This window comes from Myiozetetes cayanensis, unplaced genomic scaffold (assembly GCF_022539395.1).
Source record: "Myiozetetes cayanensis isolate MyiCay16 unplaced genomic scaffold, myiCay2020 scf5-8, whole genome shotgun sequence".
Lineage (NCBI taxonomy): Eukaryota > Metazoa > Chordata > Aves > Passeriformes > Tyrannidae > Myiozetetes > Myiozetetes cayanensis.
The window spans coordinates 76,645,885-76,666,336 of NW_026087742.1; the positions used below are offsets into that span (position 1 = coordinate 76,645,885).

General features: G+C 38.6%; 1 protein-coding gene across 1 annotated transcript in view; it reads left to right on the forward strand.

Moving 5' to 3' along the window:
* RAP2A (RAP2A, member of RAS oncogene family) overlaps window positions 1-19,611 on the forward strand; it is a 33,800-nt gene extending 14,189 nt beyond the window's left edge. The window contains exon 2 of the mRNA XM_050332463.1: window positions 15,569-19,611. Within this exon, the coding sequence (XP_050188420.1) occupies window positions 15,569-15,806 (238 nt within the window). The 3' untranslated portion in view covers window positions 15,807-19,611. The remainder of the gene's footprint in view (window positions 1-15,568) is intronic.
* Window positions 19,612-20,452: the final 841 nt, after the last annotated feature.

Genomic DNA, 20,452 nt, shown 5'->3' on the forward strand with positions numbered 1-20,452 from the left:
AGTCAGGATAAAAGGGAAAAAAAAACAAAGTACAGAATTTACCAGGTTCTGCAGTCATCTTCTGTTTAAAATAATTTAAAATACTCTTTGTCCACGCATGAAAATTTTGTCACCAAGTTGCTTCTGAACAAATTTGGTTAAACCAGTATAAATCCACCCTATTTGTTTCCTACCTAATTTAAGCAATATTAAAATTTGTGTCCATGTGGGAATTTGCAACATTTTAAAGAAGTTACTTAGTTCGGCCTGGCTTGTTGGTGTTTTCTCCCTCTGCAAAAAAAATTAATGTCAGTAAGAGACATAACCTCTTGTTTCATTCTTTTTCTCTCTCACGCATGCACGCACGAGTTGCTCTTTCTGTCAGCCATCGGGGCCCGTCCTCTCCATGAGTTCAGCTGAGTAACCGTCTCTTTGGGTGACACAGGCCATCAGCCAGCACACAGCCAGCGGCAAAATGCCAGCGTGGAGGCGCTCCAGTGCCCAAGGGATGCTGACAGCCCCGAGCCTTAGGCTCTGACCCTGGTGCACCCACGCTGCTGCTGACACAGCTTTGGCACTGGCCAAAGCAGCCAAGTGCCCAAATCCCCAGAGATGCAGTGGCCTGTTGATGGAGTCCCAGAGACTGACCTTGCTGGTGCAGGCACAGCCTGATAGCTGATGGGGTTAATGTGTACAGGATAAAACGGTCTCCAGGGTTGACTGAGTGCCACGAAGTGTCTTCGTGGACAGCAAAATGGCTGTCAGACAGGTTAGTAAAAGTCTTTTGGGAAAAGGGAGCTTTTTTTAACCTAGACTAGACCTGAGGAAATTAACATTTATACAGTAGTTAAAATATAAATAGCTAGGCATCTGGGATGATGAGTATATCTGAGCTCCTCATTCTACCTGGCTTCGTTTTGGTAATTAATCCAATATTAGATTTGAGATATACATACACACATGTGAGGAAAAGTAAAATGTTTAGATTTTACTGTTTTACTAGGTATCCTGTATTTAATGTCCTTTTATAAACAAGTTCTTAATAAGAAAATTCTGGATGTTAGAATATATCCACAACACTGATTTAGAATTGAAGTTGTCTTATTTTTCTCTGATTGGTACCTGTCTTATTGTAGAAAGAATGAGAAAAGATCCTAAGAAAATGATTTCTGGGGTTTATGTTCAACACAGAAGAGAGATTATAAGTAAATTATTCTTTATATTTGCCACACAGAGATAGTGTGTTGGGAAGCAGTATTTTGTATTTGAAGATGAATCGAAATTTATTTTAATAAAAACAAACAAGTAACAAACCAAACAATCAAAAAAATCCCAACATGACTTCTGAAGCTGTTATTTTAGTCTATTCATCTTTAGATATGGAAAGAGTTTCACTTATGAAGCTGATGTGCTCTTTTTGAATTAATTTTCTAGAGTTAGAAAGTTGAGTTGTTAAAGGTGACTTGTTATACCTGTGGAGAAGAAAACCTTCTTGATGCTCTGTTTATCTAAACATTCCAATTATTTATACCAGGCACATAGTAATTAGATAAATTATTCTGTAAGATAAGGACCATCAACTTTCTAAAGTCATGGCAGAATGTTTTTCTTTCCCAAGTTGAAAATCAAGTGTTCTGGGAGAAATTCAGGAGGACTGAGCATTATATAAAGCATTCTTGTAGTATATTTTCAAGATGTGATTACAGAATCACAGAATACACCAAGTTGGAAGGGGCACACAAGAATCATCGAGTCTAACGCCTCACCCTGCACAGGACCATCCCCAAGAGTCACACCATGTGCACAAGAGTATTGTCCAAACACTTCTTGAACTCTGTCAGGCTTGGTGCTGTGACCACTTCCCTGGGGAGCCTGTTCCAGTGCCCAACCACCCTCTGGGTGAAGAACCATTTTCTAATACCCAACTTAAACCTCCTCTGACACAATTTCAGGTCATTCCCTCAGGTCCTGTCACTGGTTACCTCCAGAGAAGAGATCAGTGCCTGCCCCTCCTCTTCCCCTCACAAGGAAGTTGTAACTGCAATGAGGTCTCCCCTCAGTCTCCTCTTCTCCAGGCTAAACAGACCAAGTGACCTGAGACACTCCTCTTACGGCTTCCCTTCAAGGCCCTTCACCATCTTCATTGCCCTCCTTTGGACACTCTCTAGTAGCCTAATGTCTTTCTTATATTGTGGTGCCCCAACCTGCACGCAATATTCAAGGTGAGACTGCACCAGTGCAGAGCGGAGCAGGACAATCATAGAATCATAGAATTAACTGCGTTGAAAGAGACCTCAGAGATCATGAAGTCCAACCCTTGATCCAGCCCCACTGTGATTACTAGATCAGGGCATTCAGTGCCACATCCAGCCTCATCTTAAAAGCCTCCAGGGATGGTGAATCCACTGGGCAGGCCATTCCAATGCCTGATCACTCTCTCTGTAAAGAACTTCTTTCTAATATCCAAGCTAAACTTCCCCTGGCAGAGCTTAAGACCATACCCTCTTATCCTACTGCTGATTGCCTGGGAGAAGAGACCGACCCTCACCTGGCTACAATCTTCTCTCAGGTAGTTGTAGAGAGCGATGAGGTCACCCCTGAGCCTCCTCTTCTCCAGACTAAACAACTCCAGTTCCCTCAGCCTCTCCTCATAGGACTTGTGCTCGAGTCCCTTCACCAGCCTGGTCGCTCTTCTCTGGACCTGCTCCAGCACCTCAATATCCTTCCTGAACTGAGGGGCCCAGAGCTGAACACAGTACTCAAGGTGTGGCCTCACCAGCGCTGAGTACAGGGGAAGGATCAATTCCTTTGTCCTGCTGACCATATTGTTCCTGATCCAGGCCAGGATGCCATTGGCCTTCTTGGCCACCTGGGCACACTGCTGGCTCATGTTCAGCCTCCTGTCAATCGGCACCCCCAGGTCCCTTTCCACCTGGCTGCTCTCCAGCCACTCTGTGCCCAGCCTGTAGCGCTGCAGGGGTTGTTGTGGCCAAAGTGCAGGACCCGGCTCTTGGCCTTGTTGAACCTCATCCTTTTGGAATCAGCCCAACTCTCCAGTCTATCCAGATCCCTCTGCAGAGCCCTCCTGCCCTCCGGCAGATCGACACTCCCTCGCAACTTGGTGTTGTCTGCAAATTTGCTAATGATGGACTCAATCCCCTCATCTAAATCATTGATAAAGATGTTAAATCCCTTCCCTGGACCAGCTGGTGATGCTTTGCCTGATGTCGCACAAGACATAGTTGGCCCTCCTGAGTGCCAGGGCACTGCTGATTCATATTCTACCTGCCGTCAACCAGGACCCCCCTGGTCCCTTTCCGTGGCACTGCTTTCCAGCATCTCATTCCCCAGTCTGTATGTACATCCAGGATTGCCCCATCCCAGGTACAGAATCTGTCACTTTCCCTTGTTGAACTTCATATGGTTGGTGATTGTCTGGTCCCCTGATTTGTCAAGATCTCTCTGCAGGGCCTCCCTGCCTTGAAGGAAGTCAACAGCTCCTCCCAGTTTTGTGTCATCTGCAAACTTGCTTAGTATCCCTTCCAGTCTTGTGTCCAAGTCATTTATGAAGATGTTGAAAAGCCCAAGGCCCAAGATGGAGCCCTGTGGAGCCCCACTAGTGACAGGTCACCAGTCTGATGTCACCCCATTCACTATTACCCTCCGTGCTCAACCCATGAGCCAACTGCTCACCCACTACATGATGTGTTTATCCAGCTGTGTGCTGGACATTTTGTCGAGAAGGAAAGTGAGGGGGCTTGCAGAGCATCTGCTAATGATGCTTAGTCAAGGCCTTTGGATTCACATCTATTCTTGTTTTGTTGGTGATTTTTATTTTGGTAGAAGAGGGCTTGATTATAGTCAAAAGGATTTGAAATCAGAATACTATTTCTGAAGTAAAAGAGAAAATTATAGCATTTATACTATTTTCTCCTAAATTGGTTCACTGTATCAGTGTGGTCACTTGCTTAGTAAAATAGTCCATCCTCTGAAAAATACCCAGAGCTGTAACCTAATCGCTGTGAGGCAGATCTGTCTCAACAGAGCATTTTTTGCAAAGTTTTGTTATTTGCATTGTAGGATGTTTTTATTAGCTTGAAGGACACTAAGCTGTATTCTTCTTTAGTTTCTAGGGCAACAAAGAAGTCTGCTTCGAACACGAATTCTTTTCAGGCTAAGCAGTATCATAAATTTTGGTATCTACCTGTCTTATGTTCTACATGGGGACTGATGAGAGAACAGAAATTTAGGCCAGGTTGTTTGCCTCTTAGTCTCATTATATTTATTTTAGTTTTTCCAAAGGTTTAGTTACCTGAAGCTAGGTTCAATGCAAAAGGTCAAATTCTTCAAAAAGCAAATAAATAAAAGCCACTATGGAAATGCAGTTTGTATCCATACGTAAAGCTTGATTCTGCAGACCAGGTAATGGAAGTCAAATTATCAGAGGTGAATTTTTTGATCTAGGCCTTGCATTTGTTTTCCGAGGCCAGATCTGGGTAGTGCTGAAAGTCAGGAGCACAGACTTCTTGGGGTAAGAAGGTTCTTAGCTTGACATGGAGTAGAAACTGTTTCTTTCTGTGTAGTTCTGATTGGACAGCATGACACAGTTGTTCCTGAACTCTAATCCTTTGGAAGCAGGTGATGCTACTAAGAAGGTTTTGAGTTAATTGTTAGGCCTATTCTTGAAGATTGTAAAAGTGTAATTTTAATGAGCTAGAGAAAATCCTATTAGAATAGTTTAAACAAGTTTTGCAGTGGAATTTTTATCAGTGATTATAAATTGGCTAAAGTAATATAAGAGTGTGTTGGCTTTGAAGAGTGAACCAATATCTGACAGGACTGTAGTCTTCTGGCCCTTTTAAAATGCATATGCAATTGGCTAGTTTCTCTAGCCAAAGTTTTTACTATACTAAAAAACTTCACTTTCTATAGTTTAAACAAACAAGGATAAAGAGTTCAAAGTTGCCATTAACTTATGCTTGAGCTTTGGTTAATTCTGTAAAATCTGGTTAGTTCACTTTGCTTTCAAAATTCTAAGATATATGTCTATCTTGAGGTCTGTAAGTATGATTATCACTTCCTCTACATAAACAAATAGCTATAAATATTTATGTAACTTTGGCATTTGTTTCTCAGCCCATTTTCTATGTAAACAAGCCTTATGCAACTCAGTTGTCTTCTTCCATTACCTGCCAGTAAGTTGTGAGTTCTATAACAAAGTTAAACTAGACTAAACATGAGGACAAGTTCCCAAAGAGATAGTGGAAGGCTTGTCCTTGGAAGTTTTCAAGACTGAACTGTGCATGGCCCTGAGCAAGCTGGTTGAAATCTCCTGGCTGACCTTGCTCTGAGCAACGGGTTGGACTGGAGACCTCCCAGGGTCCCTTCCTGCCTGGTTCAATGTCTGGAATGAATTAGAAATCTAAATAATGATTGAGTTCTGTCAGAATTATTGCTGGGAAAGACATGCTGTGAGTGTTCTAGTTGTGGAAGAAACTGGCACATGCTTAACACTAATTATGGACTGGAGAATGGTGAGGGAAAGAATTGTAGGCAGAAGAAAAACTAGAACTTTAGATAGAAGCATTGATAGACTCTGTAAGAAACTAGATCTACCATTGTCCTCATAAATTACTTTACAGACTCTGCTTTATAAAAGGGCTGCATGCTGTTTCAGTTTTTTCAAATGGAATATTAACAGCATCTTATCTGAAGGATTTTTCTTTAACCCAGCTACAGACACAAAATTTGATATATCTGAATTGGTACAAATCTGTTTGGTCACTTTCTTTCTCTTCCCCCATCATTTGTCAATGGTTGCTTCTACAGGAAGTTTACAGCATCTTTTAAAATATTACAGTAGTTCATCTAAGCATTTGCATGTCAAGAGAGATGCTTGTGAGAGAAATTTCTTGTGACAAAGCATGTATTGATAAATAAATGGTAATGCATGTTAGGGTCACTGTTAAGTTTTTTTGAGCACAACAATGTAATAACTCAAAACTATGAAACAATTAGAATCTGTAAATTTGTATGATGTGCAAGAGGCTTACATTGCTTTTAATTTTGTAAGGGGACCTATTCAGTCCCACAGAGGAGGCAGGCTTTGACCTTGTAGAAGTTTTGTACCAAAAAGCAAGAAGGAGAAGAAATCCCTCAATGTCAGCATATGTTTTAAGATACTGTGAGCCTTTGCAGTTTCTGGTCAAGCCAGCGGTATTGAAGTGAGGTAACAACCTTGACTTTGCCTCCCAAGCTGGTGTTCTTTTTTCAAGGCACACCTAATTCAATAGCTTTATTTTTTCTGCTGACAGGCTTACGTTGGCACAGAATCTGCCCTAACATATCTCTTCTCAATACTTGTAAGTAGAACCCAAAGTTTTGTGGTGTTACGTAGTGTATTACTGAGAATAGCTGGCATGCAAGATGCTTTTTCACTCGAAGAAAAATCAAAACTGCTAATGCATCCTTCAAGAAGTTTAGGTTGCCTCCATCACTAAGGATGGAAGAACTCAGAAGTGTTTATGTGCCATAAGCATCAGAGGTTAAAGCTGACAACTGTTTTCTTCAGATGGAGAGTGGAGAAACAGAGTTCAAAGGACTTGCTAGAAATTGCACAGGATGTCTGTAACAGGGTGTGAAACTGAACCCGCATCTCTTAAGTCTCATGTCAGCACTCCTCTTGCTTGATGGTTAAAGAGTTTTCTGTAAGATATCAGGGACTAAAATTCGATTATAAGTGGTTGTGTCTGAAAAAAATGATCATTTTAAAGGACTGTCCTTAAGACTTCAAATTACAAATAAAAGATAGATGGTAGTCTCTTTAATTTTAAAATCTTCCATATGTCGTGCATTTGGTAGGTACTGAAAGCCTTGACATACCCAGTCATGCTCATTGTATTGAAATAAACATTAGTATATTAGCATGGGTATGGCTTAAAAGTATTTAAGGTGAGGAAACTAATATGGTTATTAAGAATAATTTTCAATTATGGATGCACAGTTTAAATACTGAAATGTGAGGTGTAATTTTCAAGATGTTAGGCCATTCCTACAGCTCGTAGCAGCAATTAAAAAAAAAAAAATTAGATGCTCAACTTTAGTGTCTGGAAATTTTGAGCAAGAACTTTTTTGCATTTAAGCAACTATAGCATGCCTCATAATCTGTTCATGTTCTTGACAAGTAGACTTCTTTCAATGCAAACAGTACAGAGATAGCAGCTAAGTAAAATCAGTGTGCCTGTGAGAATCTCAGATTTTTAGGACATTGTGATTTTCCTGTTACTTTTAGAAATGAGAGAACTAGTCAAGATGGAAGAAGTCAGGTAAAACATTTACCTTTTATTTTATATAAGAGTGAAACTTGTAGTTATTCCTTTTTAAAGCTATACCAAAGAACAGAAAAATCCTTAATGAAAATTGTAGTGTTTCTGAGTTACTAAATGTGGCAAGTATTTCAGGATTTCAAGAAAATTATGTTGATGCTCAGTTGTGTAAGGCCAGAATTTTGATTGGCATAGAGAGGGAACTCAAGGATTAAAATCTTGTTTGGATATGCTCACAGCAAACCTGCTGCTAAGCAGGTAGATTTTATATATCCCTTAGAGTCTTTTCAGTCTTGATAATAGACTTCAGTGTTAGCTATGAATTTCAATGAGAGATACTAGGGAGAAGCATCCTGTTTAAGGTGAAAACTAAACTTGTTTGTGAAGGCTTTTGAGCATCTGAAATGGCAGTAGATGAGAACTGCACCTGCTTATGTCACTGGCTCCTTGTTGTCAACCCCAGCACTCAGAGTGCTGTTTGCCTGTCACCTATGCCAGAGCTGAATTTCCAGGGGAACTGATAGTGTTGTGGGACATAGTTTAAACATTCATGGAGTTCTGCAAACTTGATGAGAAAACGTTTCCATAACATCTTAGTGATTTGAGGGTTTTTTTAGGGCTTTAGTGAATAGTGAACCCTTCTCCCATAGGACATGTTGCCAGGCCTTTGAATTTTCAGGTATTCATTTTACCTTTTAAGCTGGAGGCAGAGCTGAAAATAGACTGTATCTATAACAACTTGCAGAAGCAGACTGAACACAAGGAAGGAGTTTATTGTTATTTTAGTTTCCCGATGAAATCTTAGATGCAGAAAACCCTCTATAGATAAGAATTTCTTTCTGAAGTGATTGAAAATGACCTTGTAAAGTTCTTTCATGTCCTTCATACAGAAATTATGTGCATCATCCTGTTGCCTCTGTTGCAGCAAGGGAATTTAGGTTTACTAGATGGCCTTTGAGTATGTGTATTGTATTATACTATCCATGGTTCTTGTCCCTGGGAAGGTCTTATCTGTAAGTTGCCTCAAAACAATGTGTGCAAGTGCCTTGATTGAAAAGTGTTTATTGTAACAGTGGGAAAGCAAATATTTGTAGTACTTCATTATATTGGGGTTTGTTGTTGTTTCTTGGGCTTTTGCTTGGAAGAGAACTATTTACTCTAATTTCTTACAAGCACAGTACCAAAGGTGAACCAAACGGGCACTGGCTGAGACCATTTCTAGACCTTCAAGCAAACTGGAAAGTGTAAGCCAACTATAACAACCACAGAACTGAATTGACTTTGAAGTATTTTATTTAAGCTGAGGTGATTATTTCCAGAAAGTTTCATATACAAGAACAAAGATAGTTTCTGAAGCTTCCTCAAAAGTGATATGGTGTGGTGTTATTTATTATTCTAATATTATCCTCCAGGTTGTTTTACGATTATTACTTAATTTGCTGTCCTGTGAGTAAGTACAATCATTACAACATTATACCCCAATCTATCCATCTGAAGAGTTTCTTTTCCCAAAGGCTATGTAAGGAGTTCATGTCAAAGCCTAGAATAAAATGTTAGATTCCAGTCCTGCAATTAGGTCATATGCTGTTCTTTATAGCAAACTAATTCATGACTCAGCCACCTAGTTGCAGTGGAACTTCCAATAAACTCCTAAACATCTACTCATTTATAAACATTATTTTAGGACTATTTTTTTAGTTGGGAGTTGTTGCTTAAGAAATAAATCATTACACAATATAGCTTACAAAACTGAATAATTAATGTAATTAATTAGTAAACTGGAATGACTTGTTTGCGTCACAGTGGCGGGGGTTTTACAGCTGTTCTGTATGGACTTACCTGAGAAGCTGTAATAATTTTGGTTAGAGGGAGAAGTGCTCGAACTTTGCAGAAACCTACTTATTTTTAGATTTGCATCTCTGTCTCTGACACTTTCTATACATGTATACAGACATAGGCACATCTTCATTCATGTGTGTTTGCAGCAGGCCATGGAAATAGATATAGTTCTGCAGACTGAGCCTCTGATGGTAACGTTTTTTAAAGCTACAAAAATAGAAAGAATCGGAGTTTGGAAAAAATCAAATGTCTCCTCTGTCTGATTTCTTAAGGCAAGGTAGTAATAACTTTAGATGTATGTATATGTTTTTCTTGCCTTTTTGGTTCAAGAGTTCAATAAAGGGTAGGATTGATTTCTCCTCGGCAATTCTGTGGTATTGCTTCCTCTCATCCTGCTCTTTGAGAGGCTCAGAATCAGGCTGGGGAGCCCTGTGTGTATTTTCTTATGCTCTGTAGCTGATGTGAGTTTTAACTATTGAGGGTTCTGCATTAAATACCAATTAACTATGGGAAAGAGATAAGAAAAAGTCTTGATAGTTACATTTGGAATATGTTCTTCCTCTAGAAGAGGAAACTGCTAGTTCAAGTTATGAGAGATTTTACTGCAGGCAGTCAAAGTTTGCAAGATATATTACAAAAGGATATTTAGTTATATTTATGTGTGAATTTTTAAACAACCTAATAGATTTAACTGTCATTTCTGACACTTTATTTCATACCACCCAGAATTCTTTTGCATTGTATTTTGGCAGGATTCATACCACAAATTTTTTATAAGTCTAGAATCAAGAGTAATTATTTTTACTGACTTTCTGATGTTATTTGCATCATTATAATCACTAATATTTTTATCCCTTAAACTAATTTCCTTCTTGAAAAACTATCAGAAGTGCCAGAAATTTAAAAAAAAAAAAAAAAAAGGAAAAAGAAAAAAAAGAGGAAGACATGTAGAGGATGATAATGGTGGTTTAGTGCTGGAGACTCCTTTTGATGATTAAGAACAGTTATCATGGATAGATACCTTTTACATTTCAGGCGTCCCAGTATTTATCATATAAAGCTATAATCATACATCTTTCCAAAAACTGCAACAGGACTTAAGCTACTTATAAGAAATAGGCTCTAAAAATAGGTGGTATCCTCTTAATTTGCTTTTATTATGCAGACTTTTTTTACATTTGGTTGAACATATTTGGGTCTGGTATGAAGATCTGGACAAAATCCTAGAAAAGATACAATACTTCCAGACTGTGAAATTAGAAAACAGGAACCTGTTTAAACTTTTTGACGTGATCGATATGGACTAGTACAACATGCTTCCTGCATATACTCACACAGTTTAGGGATACTGGGCAATCTCTAGCACTCTCTAAGGCAATCAGATCAGTTTATTAGCCTTGGTGTGTGTTTTGGAGGGTTTTTTTAATTCTTGCTCTTTTATTCTTCATTTATTATATTTTCACTGCACATTGTTTTTATCTTTGTCCAATTAAACAACTCTAGCCAGAAATCTGAAAAGTACCTTTTAAAGACATTCAAATGTGATGTTAGGTACTGTCCATGTTTTTCTCTTTCTGAGTATGATTGGAGGTAGAAAAAATGGAAGGTAAAAGTCTCTGAAGATCATTTACATGCTCTTCATCTTAAAGCTTCCTAAATGTTTCAAGCTGTTATTCAAAGTGTACATACTAATCTAAACAGAAATGTGGATGATATGTATGCTGTGTGAGGTAAGATAAAATATAGAAACTATTTATTGCTATGTGGCATGTAAGGCTGTGTAGTCAGTAGTGCGTAGCTGTGTATTTATTAATTTCATGCGGTTATGGTGTCCATCCACAGGAAAACTGAGGGATTTGCTGTGGCCTGTTGATCCCAGATGCTCATTAAAGATGGATAAGAGAGTGGCTTTTAGCATTGAATAGTTATCTCCGACTGAGAAATACATTCTAATTGTCTTTTATGGAGCAATGTACCTTGCTAGTAGTGATATTCCAAATATGATGGCATTTGACTCTGCACCAGTGTCTTTCATAGGGCTATAAATGACTGCAGTTGTGTTATCTCTTCAGGAGTCGTCACTGTTTGGTAGCTGTCATACTGGAGCAAAAGATAGTGAGATCATTTAAACAGGGTGAAGTGCCTTGTACTTTAAATGTGTGCTGCAAACGTGTAATTGGTCTTGCAAAAATTTGTTTCTGAAGAGGTCTTGAAAAGTCAAGCCTTCCCATGCTACGTTTGAGTATTTCTTACGGGGTCTGCTATGATGTTTGCCCTAGAATACATACTGTGCTGCTCTGATACTGACACAAGTGGCAGCAATTCTTTATTTCAGGTGGCCCTCATGCTTTTCGTTAGGATTGATCAGTGCTGCTTAAAGCTTTTCAGCCATACTGAGAAAATGGGATTTTCCTGCTCCGGGAATAAGGAGCAGAACTGTTCCACTTTTCCATTGCCAAGGGGACAGGCCAGGGGATGTAGGCTGCACCAGAAGGCAAAATTTCTGGCCAGCTCCTGCCATGGGCTGAGCTACCCTGTCACAGATCCTGTGATGGGAGAATAAGTCTGGCTTTTCAGGACTTCAGTATTGGTGGTGGGGTTTTAGCCTCTTTTGCTCTGATAAAAGTCTTTGTGAGTAGGTTAGATCCTACTAGAATCTTTTGGAAGGATTTGTGAGTTCCTGAGTTTGATTTCTGCGGTTGTATGAAAGGGTTCTGCATTGCCTCTTGGGCACTGCAAGGTGACTCTTTTTTTTTTTTTTTTTCTTTTGTGAAGAAGCTGCTTTCCTTATGGGTCACTGAAATTCAACAGGGTGAAAAGCCTGTGAGGAAGAGATGTTCTTCTTCCCTTCAAATTTCATTAGAATCGTGTAATTCTAGCACATCTGAGAAATCGCCCTTTCGTTAGTGGGCCTGTGCTGTCGCACACCGCCTCAGTGGAGCCTGTGCGACGTGGGGCAGTCAGAGCTCTTGAGAATAGGGAGTGGAGCCTCTAGATGCAGGCAGGAGTCACTTCTGTTGGGATCAGCAGCTGTGGTAAGGAGAGCATTGAGCCAGGAACTCACCCATACTCAACAGAAAAAAAATAGCCTGGTATACTAAGGCAGGAAATTCTGGCAGTGTTAGGAGGCAAAACGTGGAGACCCAGCTTGGACTTCAGATCTTATAGAGATTGGTTTAGTCAAGAGCTAGGTTTCCCATGAGGTGTTACCTGAACTCAAAAACTGGGAAGTACAGTCCACTTAGGGATTCTGAATGAAGAGAAGCAGGGACTGGAACCGTTACATGGAGCCACATAGATTGTGTAAGAACTTCTGGTTCACCTATGGCACTGTCTAACACACAGTCAGTTCATCATCATCTTGGTACTTGGAGAATATAATACGCAGACATCTGATCTGACTCTCCTATGCTCAGCTTGGGTCTGGCAGGACATACTGAGCTGGAGCTCATAAGCCCATATTGGAGCTAGTCTTCTATTCAGTATCCGTGGACAGTTTTTCCATTATTTGCTGTATTCAAGATAACAGACACTGATTTTTCTATGTAAAAAGACAAATTGCATGACTCTCAATTGTGTATATAGATTTTATATACAGGCATAAATATATATATATATAAATATATATGACACACAATATATTTAGTCACAGAGAATATCTATAGAGAGAATATATATATATAATGTATTTTCTCTGTAAAGCTGACTACTCAAAATCTTGGTAGTACAGGGAAGTATTCTGCAAGAGCAACTTTATTTTTGATAAGAAGGCATAATGAGAGTTTTGCAGAAACACTTTTCTCTACACAATTTAACATTGTAAAGTTATTGGTTATTGAACAAGTCTGAATTATAACATGCATAAAGTTATTGACTGTAGGTTTCCATTTTAGGTGGTGAAGGTAAGTAGTGAATAGGGTAAATGCAAGAGGCAAAAGCAGGAAAAAGCAATACTGAAAATTACTTCTCTGTGTTTCACCTAATAGTTCCTAGATGGTCCTGTGCAAATAAATTAAATTAGGCTTTTCAGATCTTTTCTGTCACCTCATCAGTTCTTTTTTCTGTTCTGCAGAATGAAACCAGTGTCTCCACTGCTCCATTTCCCAGATGCTGAGTACTCATAGTATACAGACTCTCAGATATTTAATTGCCCAGCTTTTCTATGGTTCCTAAACCTTTTAAAGCACTGGAATACTTTAGTGGAACTGGCTATAACTCTGCAACGTGTGTGTGTGTGTGTTTCCTCATATATTTCTCAAAAAATTGGAGCGATCTCACAGAATTACAAGAGGTGATCTTGTGTTTAAATTCTGGTTCATCTACTTCTTCACTGTGTGCTTCTCAAGTGGCAGCTTTGAATTTCTCAGTTTTACCAGTGGGAAAAATTGAGAAGATACAGAATACAAGGACAAGCTAGTGGGGAGTAAGAGGAAATGTGAGGTCCTGAGATAGCAAGCAATGCAGTGAAGGTGTACCTGATTTCACTTTCACTGAAGGGGTTTTTGTGTTGTACAGCAAATACAATAGGACACATGCATCTGAACAATAAAGATAAGACAGCAATTCAATATTTCTTTTTATCTATTGAATGCCATCCATCTTATGTAATTAAAGACTATGCTATCTTGTGTTTAAACGCGGGAGGACAGATTTCAAGATGCTTGTGTGTATTTTGGTACTTAATTAGTGGCAGCTTAGCTCTTGCAAGAGTTCCAAAGGTATCATTGTGCTAAATACTGCATATCCACAGACTAAGAAATGGGTTGTGTCTTCAGATGGTAAATGAGCACAGGATAAATGGTGAAAATGAAGGGAATTCTCTGCGTTTACTGACCACAGACCTAGACTGTGTATTAAATGACATTCCCTTACTTAGCAAAGAGGCATAATAAAGTTTAGAATTTCAGCTACATCTTATGACAGTTGAACAAAGTTTTGACACTGCTCTCGTGATATAGGAGTTGCTGATGTGGTTCAAGATGTTATTGCCCTTTTATCCTTTCTGACTCTATGGGAGCCCACAGTCCCTGCTGCAGAGCCAGCACGAACACACAGGTTACATGTTCCAGTGCAGAGTCTTGATAGACGGAGAAACAGGTTGTTTCCCTCAACCAGCTGAGGCAGATGCACCAGGTCTGCTCTGTTGCCTTGCCTGGGAGACAAGGGGGACAGGTGGGAGGGATGGAGGAGGTGTAATAGGTGGCTTAAGGATAGTGTCATCTTCAGCTGCTGCAGGTGCCCGCTATGACTTTTGTCTGTCCACAGCTCAGTCTTACTCAAGTGATTTGACTCAATGCAGTACTGCTAAGCTAATATGAAGTAGAAAATCAGGTTTAAACTAAGAAGGAAGCTTCTTGCTTCTCTTAGATCTTCGTCTGGTTTAAGTGCTAAAAGTCATAATCGGTTTTTCTCTCAGTCCTTGTTGCTTTCATGAGAAAACCTGTGTAATAGTATTTTGGAAGTAGGCACAGTGTGGAATTCCACAATAGTGTGGAAGTGTTTTCTTCTCTCTTCTTTTCTCTATGGCAAATATGTAAATTTAAAACCTGATGAAACACTTAGCTAGTTTCATGTCTAAGGAAGGATTTATGCATGTGAGGATAGGGGAAAAAAAGGCATTTTAATTTTTAAAAAAATTTGGCAAGGATCCCCTCACAAGGAGGTGCAAAGTAATTAATTCCTTCATAGATATATGATCTATTGTTCTGTCCAAGTTGATTATGAAGCAGAACTGTGATAGTATTGCATGGAACTTAATTCTTTTTTTTTCAAATTGTTTAACTGACATAATGATGTGAATGCTGCAAGGGAGAGATATAAATTCTGTATTGCCTAATACATTTTTTTATATAACAATATTTTTGTGTGTATACAGTACTTGAAGGGGACTGTATTTCCTGAAATTTGGAGTTAATTTACTGACCCTTTGGTTTTCTCCCTTTTTATTGCTAATCTGAAAGTTCTGTATATATCGACCAAAGATAAATGTTCCCTTGAAAGGAGAGTGATGCATCCTTATCACAAACAGGAGATACAACATACCTGTTCAGGGAAAAGGATGATATAATGTTGAAGGAAGGGTTTGTCTTCCATCCCGTTCTTACACACTATGATTGCAAACCTAGAAAATAATATTATATTCCTTATTTTTGTAGTGTGGAAGTATTCCTGGCAGATTTCCTGGTAAGAAGGAAAATTCAGAGGAGAAAGCATTTCATAGAATTCTTGAAGCTCTGAGGGGAAAGAGATGTGCAACAAATCGCTAGAATGTGAAATATGCATTTTTTTCAAATGTAAAATTTTAAGATCATCCAAATGTCTCTTTCCTGTTGGGTCTGTACTGTTTGCAAGTAGATTTTTACTGTAAGAATGTTTCCCTTTTTAAAAATATAATTATTGCTGTTGTTTCTGTTTTTAAATTGTAGGTATGAGAAGGTGCCAGTAATTCTGGTTGGTAATAAAGTGGACCTGGAAAGTGAGAGAGAAGTATCATTGAGTGAAGGCAGAGCCTTAGCTGAAGAATGGGGCTGCCCCTTTATGGAGACCTCTGCTAAAAGTAAAACAATGGTGGATGAGCTCTTTGCGGAAATTGTTAGACAAATGAACTATGCAGCACAGCCAGACAAAGATGATCCATGCTGTTCTGCATGTAATATACAATAGCATTAAAAATGACCTAACCTGGACTTAATTTGCAGAAATTTTGTAAGGTGGTAAAACTGTCTACTTCACTTCCTGGTTTGTGGGTCACTTGAAATACATCTGTAGTGAAGTAGCAACATTAACTCAGAGCTGAGCATTGAAAGTCAATCACTGACTCTGAATATAATTGGGTTAAATGACCACATCTCACCCGTTTTTTCCCTTTGAGCACCTGCAATTTTATGGCACAGTCAGTTGATCTACAGGGTCATTCCAGTCAAACGTACGTGTGTTGTCGTATCTGACAGCAACAATAGCAACTATTTCCGAAGAAGCTGGAAAATTTTTGGAAATGGGAAATGGAAGCAGCTGAGAGGATATCTCTGAAGACCATTCACAACGAACATAAGCGCGAAAAAGAGAGCCAAGTCTTTCGGTGTCTAGTTACCGTGCTTCAAGACGTGTGCTATCACATGTGGCCAAGTTTGTTCAGTCAAATGTGTTGATTTCACCCGAACTTGTGACAGTGTTGGAGGAAAAGGCTACCAGAGACCCATATAGTTTGGATTTTTTTCAAAATCAATGCTATTATTTCTACACTTTATCCCACTTCTTGAAATAGAAAACATTGAATCAGTGTGTGAAATGAGAGGCAAGATCTGGAAGAAAAAACATGGGTGAAGAAACAGTCTGGCATTGGAATGTTTTAAATCTTTCATTTTGCTGCTCAAAAATGGAGGTTCACTTCAGGTTTTGGTCTACAAAAAGCCAAACAAACCCTCTGTTTACAAAGCAGGAAGCATCTTTATTTTCACTTTACTGAACCAGGAGGAAGCAACTGTGATGAAAAAAAAAATTGCTGAGCCTTACTAACAAGGAACACTTTAATAGATTAACTAGTACCATCTTGTAAGGAAAATTAAGCCATGTTTCATCCATATGTTCCCTTCTGCAGAAACCTCGTGGGACAGTATGAACATCCTGCATTTTTAAGTTTGTTAAAGACAACAGTTCTTCTTGCCTTTAAGGGCTACGTTCTCTGGTGTGATCCCGAACTAACCTTTGGAAATCCAGTTTGCTATTTGATAGCTTTAATGTTGAAAACCTAAATTGAATAACCATGTGAAATCATTTGGTTCAGAGGTGAAATAGTTACAGTTGTAATTCGTTAGGTGAGTGTGGAAATGGCTCTTTAATTGCCTGACACACTATTCAAAGGTTGCCCCAATTATTGGAGTATTAAATGGTGGGAGAAAATATTTTATTTTGAAAGGATGCTCGAGCTCTGACTTGCTAGTTTCATAGCAGTGAAGTATTTATCATTTGCATGATTAATGGCACAGAAATACCTATTTCGAAGTCTTACAATCAAAGTATAGAAAAGTTTTCAATCGCAATGTTTAGATTTTAAATGCTGGAGAGATTGTCTTGAGCTGGATCTTTTATAGGTAAAATTGGCCATAAAAATACAGTCACTGAGCCTGTGGTCTAAATAACACCATGCATTTATTAGTTTTCAATCTTGTGCAGTAACAGTGTAGTTCCTTGTGTTTAAATGAGTGACATCAGGGGTGCTGGGGTGTGTGTGTGTGTGGTGTTGAGCGTGTATGTGTGTGTGTATATGACCCTTAGAAATGCTGTAATTGGAGTTAGGTTTGAGAGTTTTGCCTCCATCTGCAGAACTTCCTAAAAGCCCTCTCATCTGCTACAAAGGACACTGGAGTACAAAACACTTCGCAGATTTTCATACGTAAATATCCTTAACATTTTGAATTATAGTTCAGTGGATGATAACTAAAGAAAATAATATTAATGGAAGAGAACTGGCCAACTCTGCCCTTAATCTTTCAAGGCGTTTCCACAACCAATGTCTCAAAGGGCATTAGATGTCGCAAAACATTAAGCCTTACTAGAAAGTAAATGTAGCCCATTTCCCATCTACCTTGCAGAGCTTTTGTTACTGTACTTTGTTCTCTTAGGGAGATAGGCACACCATTTGTTTCTGGCATCTGAATGCCCATTTTGGGTGCTCTGAATCGCCCTCCTAGAGGCACCTACCTCTTTCCATTCACTATATAGCAAACTTAGGCTTTTAACTTTGGTCCTCCGAGTCACACAACTTACATGCCTAAACTAGATGGTATGAATGTTCTCTTACCACCTCCCGCCTGCCAATTGTGTCAGCCACCATGCTTAATCAAGATGTGAGATGTTGGATTAATGATATTTCAATGTTTAAAATAATCTAGATTGGGAAACAGTTTATTGAGCAGCACAACCTATCTGTAAAACAGCTTGTCAGTGTGAGATCCACAGCATAAGCACTCAAAAAACAAAGCCCACAGAAAACAAACCAAAGCCAAACTTGAAACTGAGTTGGAAGTGCATGTTATGCAATGTTATTTACAGAGATGTTAAAAGTCTTACCTCACAGATTGTTCATCAGCCAAAAAAGTGGCATGAAGTATAGTACGAGCAGCCTAATATGAAGTTCATAATGTAAAGCAGATGGGTTTTAAATACAGGAAAAATTGCACAGTAAATTTTTAACAGAAAATATTAAAGAAAACATCTCCCAGTCTCATTTCTTCATCACATTCTTACATTTTCAAAAGCATAGGCTGTATGTAAGCTACCATGCAACTTGGCTGGGGGTGGGGGGGAGCGTAAGTGTTGTTTTTCATTGTATAGTTCTGAGGAAGTAGTTATGCACTATTTGTATTTCCACTAATGTGAAGGTAGTGGAGCTTGAATCAATGACAGTTGCACTCGACAGATTTTTCAAATTATAGGGGAAGCAGAAAGGGAGGAAAGCAAGCCACATGGCAGCTGTGTGGCCACTCTGCAGGATTTATTGGTCTTGGGTCACTGTTTCATTTGTACCCTGATAGGATTACCAATTATAGTATTTGAAAGTTTCTTATAACATGCCTTAAAATATTATGATTTGTTCCAAAGACCCACTTTTCCTTTGGCTGTTCTTGTAGAGCTTTGTACTTTTCTACAAAGACAGCATTTCTCCAGTTTTGTTGGTTGTTTTTTTTTTTTTTTAAAGTTGCAACTTTTATTCTTTTAAGCTACGATAGTGAGAGCAACTGTTTCCTCTTTCCCTTAAAAATACACACAAAAATTAGTCAAAGCAAACAAACCAGAATTAGATCAAGAATATTAAAAGCAATCTGCATTGGATTTTGTTTGTTTTTCTGTTGTGTCTGTCCCCCTGCCCAGCCCTTCAGAGTATGAAAAAAAAATTTGATGACATTTTCTGTTCTGGTTCTAGCCTCTCCCTAACCCCAGTGCTACAGTTGCCGTTACTTTTCTGTGGGAAAACTACTGGTATTTGCTTTCCTGTATAGAATGTTGCCTAAAGATGTCAGCCATTTGGTTGGGGGGTTTTGTGCATGTTTGTTTTTAATTTTTTATTTTTTTTATTACCAGTGTGCCCTCAAAGCACTGGTTAGGCTTTAATTGTGAAACTCCGCAACAAAAGCAAATGTTTGACAACTGCAGGAGGCTTTTATCTGCATTGTTGTGCATCTGTTAATTCTTGATCAGGGTTTGAAGAAAGACTGAAGTGGGTTCTGGAGTCAGACTTAATGCTGTTGATTTGGAGTTTCCTAGGGATGAATTAATGTACTTCGCAGTTAATTGTTGAGCTCTAATACAACTGGCAACTTAAAATGGGGCAACAGTTTGTTTTGTAACAATGTCGGTTGTTTAAACCTTGATGTTTCAAATAAAACAAGAATTGTACATAGAACTCAATGCAAACTCAGCAGTTGTATTTGGAGTTAAATTATTTTAACAAATAAATTTATTTAATGAACTCTCCCTTGCATTTTTTTATTGTCCATTTTGATTTGATCAAAAAGTTCATCTGGAGCTAGTGAGGGCTACCCAGTAATTTGAAACAACAATGTCAACCATGTTCAGTTCAGCTAAGTATTTCCTCTTCTGGTACAAATTAAATGGCAGTATGTAAAAATCAAATATACTTTAATTTTTATGGATGCATGCACATTGTGATATATGAACTTGATAAAGAACAATAGCAATGCAGGGGATTTTTTATTCACTTTTCTTAGAGGGATATACACTGACAACATTCAGTAAGACTCAGTATTTGATAAGATGCAGCTCTTGCTATGGCAAGAGAATAGTGCTTACTGTAAAATACAACAAAAAAATTTATATTTATCATATAAAAATAAAATTAATAAAAACTTGGTCAGGATATGATACAGTTAATGTGCAGAACCACTTGTATAACACTGAGGCTACAAAGGGTTAAAAAGGGATTGTTTGTTATATCAGCTGTTCAATTGATGAGTGTTTTGAAGGCTTTCAGCACCACACAAAAGGAGTTAGTGTTAGAAAGAACTTCAAATACAATTAGAGTTGCAGAGATTTATAAATGAACAGTTGAGCTAATGCTAACAGGATTATTCTAGCTAATTGGCACTGATCAACAGTTGCATTTTAGTCATGCCAGTATTGCTAAAATACCCTGTTTTCAGTAATGATGGGGTGCTTGTTTTCATGTCATGCATGCCTAAGGAGCAGGAAACCTGGGGCTGGCACACTTTAAAAAGGTTGTAGTTCTATGGATCATATAGAAAGCTGACACATGCTGCTAATTTTATGTTTTTGATTTGCCTGTTCATTCT